The 14,686-nt window shown below is 60.5% G+C and overlaps 1 protein-coding gene across 2 annotated transcripts in view; it reads left to right on the forward strand.

The window, feature by feature from the left end:
• Positions 1-14,686, forward strand: part of ESPN (espin) — a 31,774-nt gene that overhangs the window by 7,394 nt on the left and 9,694 nt on the right. The window contains exons 3-9 of one of the 2 annotated variants that reach the window (XM_058552779.1): positions 6,663-6,849; positions 6,983-7,165; positions 7,297-7,428; positions 9,980-10,181; positions 11,177-11,442; positions 14,072-14,233; positions 14,324-14,525. In XM_058552779.1, coding sequence (XP_058408762.1) covers positions 6,663-6,849; positions 6,983-7,165; positions 7,297-7,428; positions 9,980-10,181; positions 11,177-11,442; positions 14,072-14,233; positions 14,324-14,525 — 1,334 coding nt within the window. Of the gene's footprint in view, positions 1-6,662; positions 6,850-6,982; positions 7,166-7,296; positions 7,429-9,979; positions 10,182-11,176; positions 11,443-14,071; positions 14,526-14,686 lie in introns of both variants that reach the window. The other variant, XM_058552778.1, reaches the window with a different exon arrangement.

The raw sequence follows: 14,686 nt of genomic DNA on the forward strand, positions 1-14,686 counted from the left end.
GAGGTCACCTGGGCAGCAGGGCCTGGGGGCAGAGTGTGCACTGGCACGTCCACCCTGGAGACCCTGACCCAGGTGGAGGCTCTGAGAAAGGAGGGGCCTGGTGGAGTCAGGAGAAGCCCCTCTCAGTGGGGACAGCCTCGACCTCCACCAGCAGCTCTTGGTCCAAGGCTAACATGTCACCTTGGCCCCAGCTGGTTTCCTTGCCCTGGCCCTCTTCCTGTCCAGCTTTGCCCACCATTGAGAATGCAAGTCAGATCCCTGGACCGGCCACAGGCTCCCCGCTGAGTGACAGGAAGGCCACTTCCTTACAATGTCCCACAGGCCCTCCTCGCTCTGGTCACCCCACAGCTCACCTCCAGCTGCTCCCCCATTGCCTACTCTGCTCCACCTCCCGCACCTCCTTGCTGCTCTTGAAACACACCAGCGCCCTCTGGCCTTGGCCTTTGCACTGGCTGTTCCTGCTGCCTGGAACGCTTCCCCAGAGAGCCCCACGGCTGCTCCCTCCCCTCCTTCAAGGCTTTGCTCCATATTCCCTTGCCCCAGCCTCCTTCAGATTGGAGCGAACCCCACAGCACACACACTCACTCTCCGTCTTCCTGGCCTATTCTGCCCGGCACCCTTATCGTTACCTGGCATTACATGCCATGCGTCTGCTGGTTCTCTCACTGTATGTCTCCCCGACTGATGTCTTCCCTGTCCTGTCTGCCCAGTGCCTGACACTTAGGAAATATTTGTGGAATTGATGAGGAGTCTGGAATCCCTGAGTCTAGTCCGGCCCTGCCTGAAGCTCACTGCATGTGACCTCACACAGAACTCCCCCTGGGCCTCCCTGGGCCCATCTGCCAAATGGACCTGACCTGCTCTGGCAGCTGAGGCCAGCATGAGGAGGCATCACAGAGCTCCCAGACTGGCTGCCCTTCTCACTCACTCCCACATTTATTCAGTCAACAACTAGCAACCAAGCACGCCCTCAGTTCCCAGCCCCGTGAGTGCTAGTAATATAGCAAGCTCTCCCGCCTTCGTGGGGCAACATTTGGGGGACCTCACAGGGGACAACGAACAAGGAGACAGATGGCGAGCACCTGCCACATTCAGAGAAGTTCTTGCATAGCCGCGTGTGTGCGGGTGTGCCGTCTGGCAGCCCTGGTGGAAGCGAGCTCTGAGAAGCGGGGCTCTGCTGTTTTCACTGCTCCATCCCATCCTGGCATGGCGCAGCCTCGTGACACGTTTCCCTGGAATGAATGAAATAAGTGCACAAGACAATTCAAGAGTGACAAGCGCTAGTAGGTGAAATGGGGTACTTTGGAAGGAGGCGATAGGGTTGTTGTTTCAATTGAGGGGGTCAAGGAAAGCCTCTCTGAGGAGGTGAGAGCTGAAGTGAGACCTGAAATAGGAAGAGAGGCCAGCTGTGCAGAGATCTGGCCTGGGAGCATTGCGGGTAGAAAAACTGGTAGGTACAGAGGTCCGAGGTGGGTCAGGCTTGGCTTCACTGAGGACCACGGGGAAGGCCTGGAAGACGGAGAGAGCTGCAGGAACATGTAGGCTTCTGGAAATATTCCAGGCTTGCAGATGGACTGGGCGTAAAGCTGACTGTTCTAGAACCTTCCTCAAATCAAGGCTGCATTTCTTCCCTGAGCCAGGCCTCATTTGGGGTCTTCTCAAGTAAGCCAGGAGGCACGACTGGCGGACAGGAGAGGTAGAGCCGGCGGGCTGCTTGACCTTCTATTCAGAGCAGCCTTACCCCACAACGAGGTCTAATCCTTGTGGGATCAGCCCCTTTCTGATGTCCCTCGGGGCAGAAATTATTGGCACTGGGGAGGGCTGCCGGAAACGCTGTTCTCTGACTTGAGTCTGGTTCCGTGGGCAGGTCACTCCTTGTTCCTGTGGCAATGGTTACAGTAAGCTGGCACCAATCTTGAACAGAGATTTCCAACAAACCCTTACAAGCATCCCATGTTTCTTTCATGTCATCAGAGGGTGACTTGCTTAATAGTTACAGTGTGTCCATATCATCTTTTTTCCCAAGAGGAAGAAAAATATCAGGATTTATGTAATCATTGCTAGGGAGCCTCAGACCCATAAAGAGGTCAGGGTCTCTGAAGACTCCTAGAGCTCGGGCTCCAGGGAGGGTGGCACAGTGTCCTTTACTGAAGCTTGGACGGTGAGGTGGGGGGAGATCAGCTCTAGGCATGTAAAGTTCGAGAGGCCTGCTCATTGCACAGAAGGACAAGTGGGCTGAGGTGGGGGCTGGACCTAGACTCCAGGTCCAAGCTGGAGAGGTGAGCGGCATCGGGTACAGGTGGCCTTTGACCCCAGGAAGTAGAAGACCTCACCAGGAGAAGAGTATGTTTAAAAAGGAGGCCCTGGGCCGGCCAGTGGCTTAGCAGTTAAGTGTGCGCGCTCCGCTACTGACGGCCCGGGTTCGGATCCTGGGCGCACACCGACGCACTGCTTCTCTGGCCATGCTGAGGCCGCGTCCCACGTACAGCAACTAGAAGGATGTGCAACTATGACATACAACTATCTACTGGGGCTTTGGGGTAAAAAATAAAAACAAATAAAAACATAAAAGGAGGCCCTGGGCCAGCCAGTGGCTTAGCAGTTAAGTGTGCGCTCTCCGCTACTGGCGGCCTGGGTTCGGATCCCTGGCGCGCACTGACGCACCGTCCTGCCAGGCTGAGGCCGTGTCCCACATACAGCAACTAGAAGGATGTGCAACTATGACATACAACTATCTACTGGGGCTTTGGGGAAAAAAAAAAGAAGGAGGATTGGCAATAGATGTTAGCTCAGGGCTAGTCTTCCTCAGCAAAAAGAGGAGGATTGGCATGGATGTTAGCTCAGGGCTGATCTTCCTCACAAAAAAAAAAAAAAACACAAAGAAAGGAGGCCCTGCTGCACCCTGACATTTGGAGGTCAGGTGGGGGCTCTGGGCCCAGCAAAGGAGGCTGAGGAGGTCTGGCCAGTGAGTGGGTGTGTGCTTGTCCAGGAAGCTGAGAGGAGCAGGTGTTCAGGATGGGGGAGGGGCCCCTGTTAGGGAGTGGCCAAGTCAGGTGAGGATGGGGAAAACCACCAGAGGTGGAAGCGAGGAAGTGATGGTGTGGAGGCCCACTGGATGGGTGAGGAGGTTGGCAGGTCAAGATGTGGCCGTGGTACCAGGAAGCCAAGACCCGCCTTCCCTCAGAGGAAATGTGCAACTTTCCAAAGCTTCCTCTGCCATTCTCTCACAAGAGGCATGGAGAGGCCGGACAATTATGGTGCCCATTTGCCTTATGTGGAAACTGAGGCTTGAGAGGGTAAAGAACTCGCTGGGGCCCTGCACAGTGAGCTGCAGAGTCAGGGTGGTGAACAGAGGCAGGGACAAGGGGCAGGGCTGGGGGCAGAACATTTACCCATGGTGTCACTGCAGCTAGAACTTGATGGGCTGGAGCCGGGCGGGGTCCTGAGGCCAGAGGTCCCCGAGACCCTGCCCCTCTCCTCTGGGCAGTGACTCACCACAGCAGAAATGATGTCCAGCCTGACCCGTGCTTGGCGGGGCCTGGACACCCCAGGCCAGCAGTGCCCCACCAGGGGCACAGGGAGGAGGAATCCTAAAATACAACAATGGCTCCAGGCTCATGCCGGGCACCAGGCCTATGCTGAGGGCTCTCCAAGAATGTCTCATGGACGATTATTGGCCCCACTTCGTGGATGGCTTTAAGAACATAAAGAGACAAGAGGCAAGACCGTGTTATAGCTTTTCGGGGGGCTCACACCCCAGGTCCTTCTTACACCCAGGTCCTTCTCTGCATCTCTCTTATCCAGTGATCTTCGCCCTCTGTACCTCAGTTTCCTCATCTGTAAAAGGGGAACAATGCAAATACCCACCCATAAGGTCACTAGGAGGACTAGATGAGAAAATGTGCACCGTGCTCATCACAGTGCTTGGAACAGAGCGATTATTCGATGAATTGTCCCTGTTGTCACTATTATCAATTATTATTATTATTACTGCTGTTATAAATTCATCTCTCTCTCCATCTAAATTTATTAACTTATTTTATTCCTTATACACATCCATATTTTTATGGATGCCCATCCTTCTCACCTCCAGGGTAACGAGGCCGGGACCCCCTTTCCCACCCAGGCCCATCAGCATATCTGCCCCATGTCCTGGGGTCTCCCAGGCTGGAAACTGTGACCCCAGAATGGGGGTCATGAGTGCAGAGGCTGCAATACTAACAGTAATGGTGATAAGCTCAAACATTTATTGAGTGCTTACCCTGTACCTGCGACTCCAGCTGGGAGTGCCAGCCTGTGAGCAGCCTGGCAGGAGGCTGTGGGCATGACTGCCCCCTCCTGCTGGGGTCCTGCTCTGTGCCAGCTTCTCAGACCTTCTCAGGCAGACTGGGCACCCCTGGGTCATGGATACCTGCCAAGTGGGGCTGCTGGGAGGGCAGAGCTCCCAGCAGATCTGGTGCCCCGAGCTGTAAACTTTGCCTCGGGCCTCAGCAGAGAGAGCCCAGTGGGCCCTGGGTGGTGGCCCCCTCCAGCCTCTAACCCCCAGGACCCCAGCATTCGCTGTACCTTGGTTACAGGGTGAATAATTCAGGCCACTGAGTGCTGGTCGTGAAATATTAAACAGGCTGTTACTGACGCACCAGCATGTGAATGTGGAGGGGGAGGTGACGCTGGCACTGGGGCGTGGAGGCCGGTGGCCTTAAGCCAGTGTGCTGCTGAGGATAGGCGTGTGGGTGGGTCTGTCTGCTACTGTGTGCTGTGTCGGCAGTGCCGGCTCATGAGCACCACTCTGTCCCCAACACGGGTCGGGTAACAGAGGGCAGCCTGCCCCCTCCTCAAGGTCCCTGCTCCTCCCCAAATTCGTGAAGTGCCAGGCTGTGTCAGCCTCAGCAAATGGCAGCTCTGTGTCTGGGAAGGGGGTGCCCATGTCAAGAGGAAAGAGAAAGCAGGGACTGGAGGTTTGGTGGGGGCTGCAGGCAGCCTGAGGTCAGGGGTCAGGGAAGTGGACAGAGACCAGGGTTTTAGGGACAGGGAGAAGTCAGCTGGGAGTGTCCGAGGGGTGATGAGAGGGAGGGGCCAAGTCATTTCGGGTTGACAAGAGGGTGGGTGAGTGGGCAGATGGAGGAGGAGCAGGTGGCCTGGTGCCCATGTTAATGGACAGATGAGGGAGGGAGGGCATGGATGGATGGGGTGGAGCGTGTGATTGACGTCGTGAGGGGATGGATGGGGGAGGCAGATGGATGAGAGGATGTGAAGTTGGATGACCAGTTGCACTTCCTGGGCCCCACTGGGCTGCTCCAGCACAGTGAGACCAGCCCCCATCCTAAGCTTAGATTGGGTAGGCAGGTCCTGGGTCTGAACCTAGATGGTGGCTCCACCTAGTGCCCGACTCTGGTAACTACACCGTGGGCTGTCCACACCCATTGTGAAGTCAGAAAAACCGAGGCTCAGCCAGTGGCCAGGCCAGCTTCCCTATTTCCCAGCAGCACTCCACCTCATGGGGCTGGTTCCCTGTTCCCCACTTAGGACCACCCTGTGGGGGCTGGGGAACAGGAATGAGGGGCAGTGACAGCTGCAAGCTAGGCCCCAGGGAAGCCCCAGGGAGTGAAGACATGGAACAGCCCCTCCCCCATTCCCTCTCTTCACTCTCTACGTGCCTACTGCGCGCCAGGCCCTGCATCACACAGACAGATGTGCGCTCAAATGCCACTTACCAGCTGTGTGACCTCTGGCAAGTCACAGCCCTCGAGCCTCAACTGTCCCTCAGCAAAGGGAATGACAATAGGATCTAAGGGCGTTCGATGGGGACCTGCCTGCTAATGTCATAGCACACCATAGCTCAATAAATGGTGAACACCTGTAGGGCTGCCAGAGGAACAACCACCACCACCAGGGTATCCAACTGAATTTTAATTTCAGATAAACAACAAATAATGTTTTACTGTATGTCCCATGCCATATTTGGGATATACTTATACTAGAAAATGATTCATTGTTCATCTGAAATTCAGATAACAAATTAACAAATGCACCAGATTTAACTCGGCATCCTGTGTTTTATCTGGTGATGCTACCACTCTGCCCCCTGAGAATTCAGTCCTCTGGGGGGCCAAAATCAGTTATGGTCAACCAAGCATGACAGGCGGTCCATGGAGTGAGTCTTGGGCAGGATGGGGCAAGGAGGCAGGAAAGGCCTGCTCTGCCTGGGGAAACCAGAGAAGGCCTCATGGAAGAGGGATCTGTACTGAGTCTTAAAGGAGGAAGGAAGGGCATTCCAGACGGAGTGGGGACGTGATCAAAGGCATAGAGGTCAGACAGCAGGTGTGGGGACTCACAATGACAGTGGGTCAGTGTGGCTGAAAAGGTAGGAAGAGGCCAGGTCACCACGTCCTTGTAAAAAGGTGGTCTATTTACTCAGTCTAGAAAGGAGGCTGCTGGGGGCAGGGGCGGGGGGGGGCGTGGCAAGGCAGAGGGTCCCCCCTGAGGGAGACTGACGCAGGACTGATTCCAGAGGGAGTCAAGGACAGCGGGGCCCGGTGACTAGGCCTTCTCCAATCGCCCCTTCCAGCCCTCCAGAGCTCCCCAGAAGGAGGCGAGGGGCGTAAGAAGGCTTTGGAGGGAGGCGGCGCTGAGAGCCCACGGTGGTTGCTGCGTCTCCGCAGGGGAGTGAATGCCCAAACCAAGAACGGTGCCACGCCCCTGTACCTGGCGTGCCAGGAGGGCCACCTGGAGGTGACGCAATACCTGGTGCAGGAGTGCGCCGCGGACCCGCACGCGAGCGCCCACGACGGCATGACCCCGCTGCACGCCGCGGCGCAGATGGGCCACAGCCCGGTGATCGTGTGGCTGGTGAGCTCGAGGACGGGGCGGGGCGGGGCGGGGCGGGGCCCAGGCCGGGCGGGGCCTGCACGGGACGGGGGCGGGGCCAGGAGGGGCCCGGCGCCCAGCCCCCGCCCCTCTCTCGCCCGTCCCTCCCGCCCAGGTGAGCTGCACCGACGTGAGCCTGTCGGAGCAGGACAAGGATGGCGCCACGGCCATGCACTTCGCGGCGAGCCGCGGCCACGCCAAAGTGCTCAGCTGGCTCCTGCTGCACGGCGGCGAGATCTCGGCCGACCTGTGGGGCGGGACCCCGCTGCACGACGCGGCCGAGAACGGGGAGCTGGAGGTGAGGGCGGGGCCGGGGGCCGGGAGCGGCGGGGCGGGCGCCCTCTGCTGGCGCCGCGCTCTCAGCACAGCTCTGCCAGGACTCGGGGGGCCGGGCTGGCGGCGGGGGATCCTCACTGCGGACCCCTGCAGTGCTGCCAGATCCTGGTTGTGAACGGCGCGGAGCTAGACGTCCGCGACCGCGACGGGTACACGGCCGCCGACCTCTCGGACTACAACGGCCACAGCCACTGCACCCGCTACCTGCGCACGGTGGAGAACCTGGTACGTCCTGGTCACTGCTCCCCGCTCCCCTGCGTTATCTCACTCCCCCACCCTCACCTCCCGAACGAGGAAGGCGTTGTTACCCGTTTTACCACGAAGGAGGCTGAGGTTCAGGGACGTGAAGCCGCTTGCCCAACGAGTAAGTGCCCTAGACCATTACCCGACACGACCTCTCAGCCCAGAACCACTGACCATTGAGGAGTGAGCGGGTGGAGGCAAAAAGGTCAAGGACCGAGGACCAGTGTCATCCTGATAAGAAAGAAGCCTGGAGAAATCACAAGACACTTACATACCAACAGGAATAGTCACGTTCCTTCATCCACTCACAGCCCACAGTATTAGCTCATTTAACTCACCACCACCCTCTCCAGTTAGGGTCCCCATTTCACAGGTGGGTAAACTGAGTCTCGGGGGGGACCCAAGGTCACACAGCTATTAGATGGTGGAGCCCGGGCAGCCTGGCCCCGAGCCACCTCTCTTGACCACTGCACTGTATGTTGCCTCATTTCGTGGCTACCTCATAACTGGAAACCTGTGTTGCTCTTTCTAAATTATTTTATTATGGTTACACAGCCGTAAAGTAACCCACTGGGACTTGAGCTCAGGTGTGGGTGGCTCTAAGTCCCAGGGCTCGGCCTCATTTGGTGCAAAGCCTGCTGTGGGGAGGAGGGAGGTAAAGGGGTGGGCCTCACAGGCAGCCTTCAGAAGGACCAGCTCCAGGGGGCAGCCTGGCCATGAGAAGGGCTGCCAAATGAAGCCTGGAGGAGAGAAGGCAGGAGGGCCCCTGCCCCAGGCACGTCTGCCCCGTCTGCGAGCATAGGGGGCACGCTGGATCTGGGGACTCCAGGGCACAACAAGGCCAGGGAGTGAGAGACTGCAGCTGGAGCCAAGGAAGCATGTCCCCCAGAAAGGGCCACCCAGAGAGAGTAGTGGTCCAACAGTGAGCACCCTGTGACCAGGGTGTACGAGCAGGGGTGGACGCCGTGAAGGGCATTTCTGCACCAGAGGTGGGTTCCTTCCCACTGAGTCTGTGATTCTGTTTTGGGGGTGCAGTGGGGGGTGGCACAGAGCCCCAGCCCCCCAGCCCCTCCTGACAGTGTCTGCAGCTACTGGCAGTAAGCAATGAGCACCATTCCTTGAGCTCTGACTCTGGCAGGTACCCTGCCTAGTGCTCTGCGGTGTAACCTCAGCTCATCCTCACAGTCAGATAATACTAATAGTTGACATGGATGGCATTTATTAGCTACCATGCCCTGGCACTAACCAACTTTTAAATCTTTTTCACAACCCAATGGGTCAGGCAGTACTTTTCCCCATTTACAGATGAAGAAACTCAGGTACAAAAAGGACAAGTGACTTGCCTGAGGTCACGTAGCTAGTAAGTGGAGAAGGTGAAATTTGAAGTCAGCATCCCAGGCTGCAGAGCTCATGCCCCTAACCTCCGTTATCCCTGGGGTCAGGGCTGGGTACCACCAGTGCCCACTGTTGTCAGCCAAGAAAAGAGCATCTTCAGGCTGCCGCCCCAGACCCAGCTGCTATGGCTCCCCTTGGCTAAGGGGGTAGGCAGCAGGGCCTGGCCCCCTGAGCTGGGTGGGATGCAGGAGCCTTGGCCGCCTCAGTCAGAAGGGCCCAGCTGGGGCAGTGACAGATCCAAGCCCCAGAGGAGGCTGGCCCAGAAAAGGCAAACACTCCCGCAGAGCCCCTAATTACGGGGCCAATGAGCGTGGCCGCTGAGCCGTTACCTGGTGCCAGGCCTGCCTCCCACTCCCAGGGGGCCTGTGATACTTCTCAGGCAGGGAGGGGGCGCAGGGCAGGGAGGAGCAGGCGTGGGCAGGAGCAGCGAACGAGCCGGCTTGCGGCAGCAGGGCCAGCATGGGCAACGTAAGCAGGGGCCCCACCCCAGCCCACTCCCATGCCAGGAGGGTCAGGCCTGTGGGCAGGGGCACAGACAGTGGGAGGTGGGGGACAGGTTTGGCTGCCTGAGCTCAGACTGCCCACACAGCTCAGCTGGGCCACCCCCGGGCCCACTCTTTCCCCAAGGGCCCCGTCAGGAGACAGGGGCTGGGCTGGTGGTGGGATTTGCCCCAGTCGGGCAAGGCTGTCGACCAGGTCATGGGGGATCAGTCTTTCCTGCAAGTTGTGGGGGCTCCCCTGCCCCCAGCTGCTGCAAGTATTCTCACCAGCTGCAGCGCCTGAGCCACCTCCCCACAGATACACTAGAGCCCAGACCCTCTGCCCAGTGATGAGGAAGAAGGCTGGTGCCATGGCAGTCCTCCCATTGGTGTCCAGCCCAGGCCCCCTCTTCTGTCAGTCTCTCAACCCCCGAGCAAGAAGGGGCCAGGGATGGGAGTTTCCCAGGAACCCATGGTCCTGCTGCCAGAGGCCTGGGCTTGAATCTTAGCCTGGGAAGAACCGGAGAGACCCTCTCGTGATGGAGAAGGGAGCCCAGGAAGGGAAGTGTCTTGGCTGAGGTCACACAGTGAGGGCATGCCTGAGCAGGACCCTGGCCCAGACTGCGCTGGTCCTCATGGTCTCCCCTCCTTCTGCTCAGAGCGTGGAGCACCGTGTGCTGTCCCGGGATCCATCCGCTGAGCTGGAGACCAAGCAGCCTGACTCGGGCATGTCCTCGCCCAATACCACCATGTCAGTCCAGCCGCCGAACTTTGACCTCAGCTCGCCCACCAGTACCCTCTCCAACTACGACTCCTGCTCCTCCAGCCACTCCAGCATCAAGGGCCGGCACCCGCTGCGTGGTGAGTAGGCTGGAAGAGGGAGGAGTGAGAGCAGACAGGAGTCAGACCACTGGGCCCTGAGGGCCAGCCCGGGCCCATTCCACCCACAGCTAACACTGGAGGCTGCCCAGGTCACCAGGAGGGGATGCTGGTTCTGGTGAGAGACAGGTGACACTCATGTTTGTGTGTGCCCATCACAAGCATACCTGTGCTTCCACACATACTCTCCCTCAGACAAAACCCCCCTGCACCCCGCACACGATTCAATACCTTCACTCACACCTGCACAAAATATTCCCCAGACCTCACACATGCCCACCCATACTCAAGAGTGCACAATTGCATGTGTGTACACACAATACACAGATATGAATGCACAACCACACATACAGAGCCGTGCAGATATATGCACACACCTATACTACACACACACAACCTTCCATTTCCATACTCCAGACATGCACATGGGTGCAAACAGACACATACCATGCCCACAGACCAATGCAAACACATTCATAAATACAAAGAAGCGTGTGCACACACTTACAAACATACATGAATGCACAAACGCTCAGGTAGAAGCCAAGCATGTGTGTACACACACTCTGACCACGCCCTGAGCATGAGCGTTTGTCCACCTGCCATGCCTGCTTCATGCCACCAGGTGGTGGCCTGCAGAGATGGCAGGGTGCCCTGCAATGATTGGGTGTGGCCATCAATACTCCTGCCACCCCGCCCTGCCAGATCTGCCCTGAGGAGCGGCTGTCTGCCCTCCAGATGGCCCAGCTCCACAGGCTCACCTGGAGCCCAAAGTCCCCTGGTGCCTCCCTTCCAAACCTGAGAGCATGGCCTTTCCCCAGCAAGTGCAGGGCCAGGGCCCACAGTGGGGCCATACCAAGCTGCGCCCCTGAGCCCGCCTGGCCCCTTGGCAAGTTGTTTCTGGGCAATGGAGGGTCTCAGTCCTGGGGGACAGCCTCTCTGCAAATTCCCAAACCCAGCCTGCCCTCCCCCCGCAGGGCTTCCCAGCGCAAGAGCTGCAGATATACAGAGCTACATGGACATGCTGAGCCCGGAGCTGGGCCTGCCCCGTGACAAGACGGAGAGAACCACACCACCGCCACCCAGCTTCCCTCCGCCGCCCCCACCCCCAGGCACCCAACTGCCCCCACCCCCACCCGGCTACCCAGCTCCCAAGCCCCCCGTGGGGCTCCACGCAGCTGACATCTACATGCAGACGAAGAACAAACTCCGCCACGTGGAGACTGAGGCCTTCAAGAAGGAGGTAGTGAACCCTCAGCCACCTGCTGGCCTCCCAACACTGGGACTGGGCTGATGGGGGACAGCGGAGGCCAATGGCCTGTTCAAGAATTGAAGCTCCTAGCCAGCCCCATGGTGGCTCAGGGCTGGGTGCTGGGGACAGGGAGATGAGTAAGACAAAGCCACCACCCTCTGGGGCGTTTGGGGGCAGGGGAGGAGTGAAGGAACATACCCAGACAGCCGTGCCTCTCGGGGAGCTGGGTCCTCGCCCCCTCTTACACAGAGTGGCAGGGTGGTTGTGGAGTTGGCAGAGAATACGTGCAAACTGCCTCTCCACAGACATACGGGCTCACAGCCCCGGGCTTAGGCGCAGAATGGCTCCCAGGGAGGGTGTCTTCCAGGTGGGAGATGCGGGTGGCGTGGCTGTGAAGGTGAGGGCCAGGAGGAGGGTGGAGGCAAGGTGAGAGAGCACTAGCACAACTCAGCACCTGTTGGCCTGGGGGCGGGGGTGGAGGGAGTGAAGCAGAGGCTGCCTCCCCAGTTTCAGGCTTGAGCTCTGGAGTGGGTAGAAGGGCCAGTCCTGAGATGGGAATCCTGGGGGAGAAAGCAAGCCTGTGAGAAACGGATGAACCTGGTGTGGGCACACTGAGTGTCAGGTGCGCAGAGTGTCAGGGCCTATAGGATCCTGGCTGACCCTCTGGGGCGGGGGGAGGGGCAGAGGGCTGGTCTCCACAGCTCTGAGAGTCCTGGGCAGGGAGGTTCTGGGGTACTGGCCAAGGGAACAGAGCAAGGCTGGTCTGCAGCGGGGGGAGCAGGCAGCCTGAAACTTCAGGTGGCTGAGTGTGGGGTGGAGGCCTCCGAGGGTCCTGTGCGAGCCCTGACCTCGTAGTTCTCCCTCGAGGCCAAGGCAAGCCACTCTAGGGCCAAGTTGAGTAACCCATTCGCACAGGTGACCCAAGTCACAAGGCCACCTGGCAAGGGAGGGGAGGGCCATAGCCTCCACCTGCCCCCCTTCATGCCACCTCAGACCAAGCTCTTAGTCGGGTTCCCCTTTCATCTCCACCAGGTGGAGGAGGCCCAGGAGAGGCCTGCAGGGGACCTAGGGCCAGCGGACTTTCCCAGCCAGCAGTGTGGGCCCTGCCCAAAGCCACAGGACAGGTGGCTGGGCCTGCACCCTCTCCCCTCCCTGAGCCAGGGCACCAGGACTGCGCGGTGCCCATGCCCCTCCCGGGTGTGTGCGTGTCGGGCCGCAGGCGCTGGGCCACTCCACAAAGGGCCCTTTGTGTTCCCACAGTGCCCCCCGCCCCCGGGCCGGGGCTTTGCCCTACCGCGGGCGGGAGCAGGGTCGTGGCTTCAGCGCCTCAGCGCTGCAGGGGGCGCCGAGGGGCGGGTTGGCCCAGAAAACAAATCCTGCGGTGTCTCATTTCCTGCAACGTGAGCCCGGTTGGGTGGGGTGTGGAGGGTCCAGGCCACCTCCGGGACACATGGGCTGGGGGGTGGGACAAGAGACAACCCCCACCTGGAGACTCGGCCTTTGGCCCTGCTGCCTCCTGTCCTTCTCCTTGGGCTGGGCTTAGCGGGGTGTGGGGTGGAGCAGCTGTGACGGGGCGGGCCACGGTGCTGTCACCCGAGCCTGCCTTGCCGTCCCTGAAACCCGAGGCTTGGGCGCGGGTGTAGGTGTCGCTTGCGCGGATGGCGATGGTTTCCAGATGCGGGAGGGGAAGGACCGGGGCGTGACCTGGAACCCAGGGGGGCCAAATATAGGGGGCTCCACTGCCGGCGGTCGGCCGCATTCTGTCTCCCGCGGACGGAGGAGATGAGTGGGCGAATGAAGGCCCAGGTACCCAGCACCTAGCGGAGGGAGAGAGGCGCAGGGGGCGGGGCCACATCTAGCCCGAGGGGCAGGCGCGGCGCGGCAAGGTGTGGCAGAGCAGTCGACGGCCCAGTGGCGTCCCCTACTGCTGGGGGGGTTCGGCTCGGGATTGGCGGGCCCTGGGTGATGTCAGGCCGACAGAGCTCATAGGCGCGGGCGGGCACGGGCTGGGCTGTAACCTGAGAGGAAGGATCAGATAGCGCAGGTGTCCGGTCTCTGCCGCCCCCGCCGCCAGGTGCACAGCGGGGGCCACCGGCACTGGCGCAGGTAGGAGCAGCCCCAGCCCCGGGCCAGGCAGCTGAGAGCCCTGGGCAAGCAGGAGCCTAACGGGACGAGGGCTCTCGAGAGGGCTCCCTCGGGGCCAGGACCCCCGCAGGAGAGGGTTCGGTGGGGCCTTGGGGACGCGCAGACGGTCTGGCAACCGGGAGTAGGGTGCCGCTGAGGCCTTAGCGCTGGCTAAGCCAGGAGAACTGCCCCTTCTCCGGCTCCCCCTGGCGTCTGGGCTGGGCCACCCCGCCCCGGGACCGCCCCTTCTAGCCTCAGTGGGGGCCCTTGTGCCCCTTGGCGTGCGCCTAGAACCCCTCACTGTAGAGCCGACCGAGCCTGCCCTTCCACCGAGGCCCCCATAACCCTCACCCCATCCCCATTCTGAGAACAGGAGGGTCTGGGAAGGGGGCTGGCCGCGAGCCCCGGGAAGGTGAAGAGCTGGCGGGGGAAGGGGAGCGGGGGAGGCATAAGGGACAAGTGCCAGAAGCCCACTCCGCCCGCTGTCTTCCCGCAGCTGAGCTCCCGCGACGGCCACAACGGGCTGCGGAGGCAGGACTCCGGCCGCAAGCCCCGCACCTTCAGCAAGCAGCCCAGCACGGGGGACTACTACCGCCAGCTGAGCCGCTGTCGCGGGCAGCCGCTGGCCGCACGCCCGGGCATGGCGCACAGCGAGGAGGTGCGTGCCCGCCAGCCCGCACCCGCCGGCCGCCCGGGACCCGGCCGGACCGCCCGCTTCTCACTCGCTGGCCCCTCTGCTCCCCCGCAGGCGGCGCTGCTCTCCGGGAACCACGTGCACAACGGCTGCGCCTCGGACCCCAAGGCGTCTAGGGAGCTGCCCCCGCCGCCCCCGCCCCCGCCCCCGCCGCCCCTGCCTGAGGCCCTGAGCTCGCCGCCGCCTGCTCCGCCTCTGCCCTTGGAGGGCTCTGGCCCTGGCTGCGGGCAGCGTCGCTCCTCCTCGTCCACAGGCAGTGAGTAGGGGCAGGGTGAGGGTAGGGGGCGGCGCCAGCCTTGAAGGGGGAGGGAAATCTCGACAACGCCCCCTCCCCAGCTACGACTGCCCTAGTGCTTTCTCTTTTCCTACTTGTTCTTCCTACAGCCCCTACTCCAAAGAGGACTTGATCCTAAGGGA

The sequence above is a fragment of the Diceros bicornis genome, chromosome 13 (assembly GCF_020826845.1).
Source record: "Diceros bicornis minor isolate mBicDic1 chromosome 13, mDicBic1.mat.cur, whole genome shotgun sequence".
Taxonomy (NCBI): Eukaryota; Metazoa; Chordata; class Mammalia; order Perissodactyla; family Rhinocerotidae; genus Diceros; species Diceros bicornis.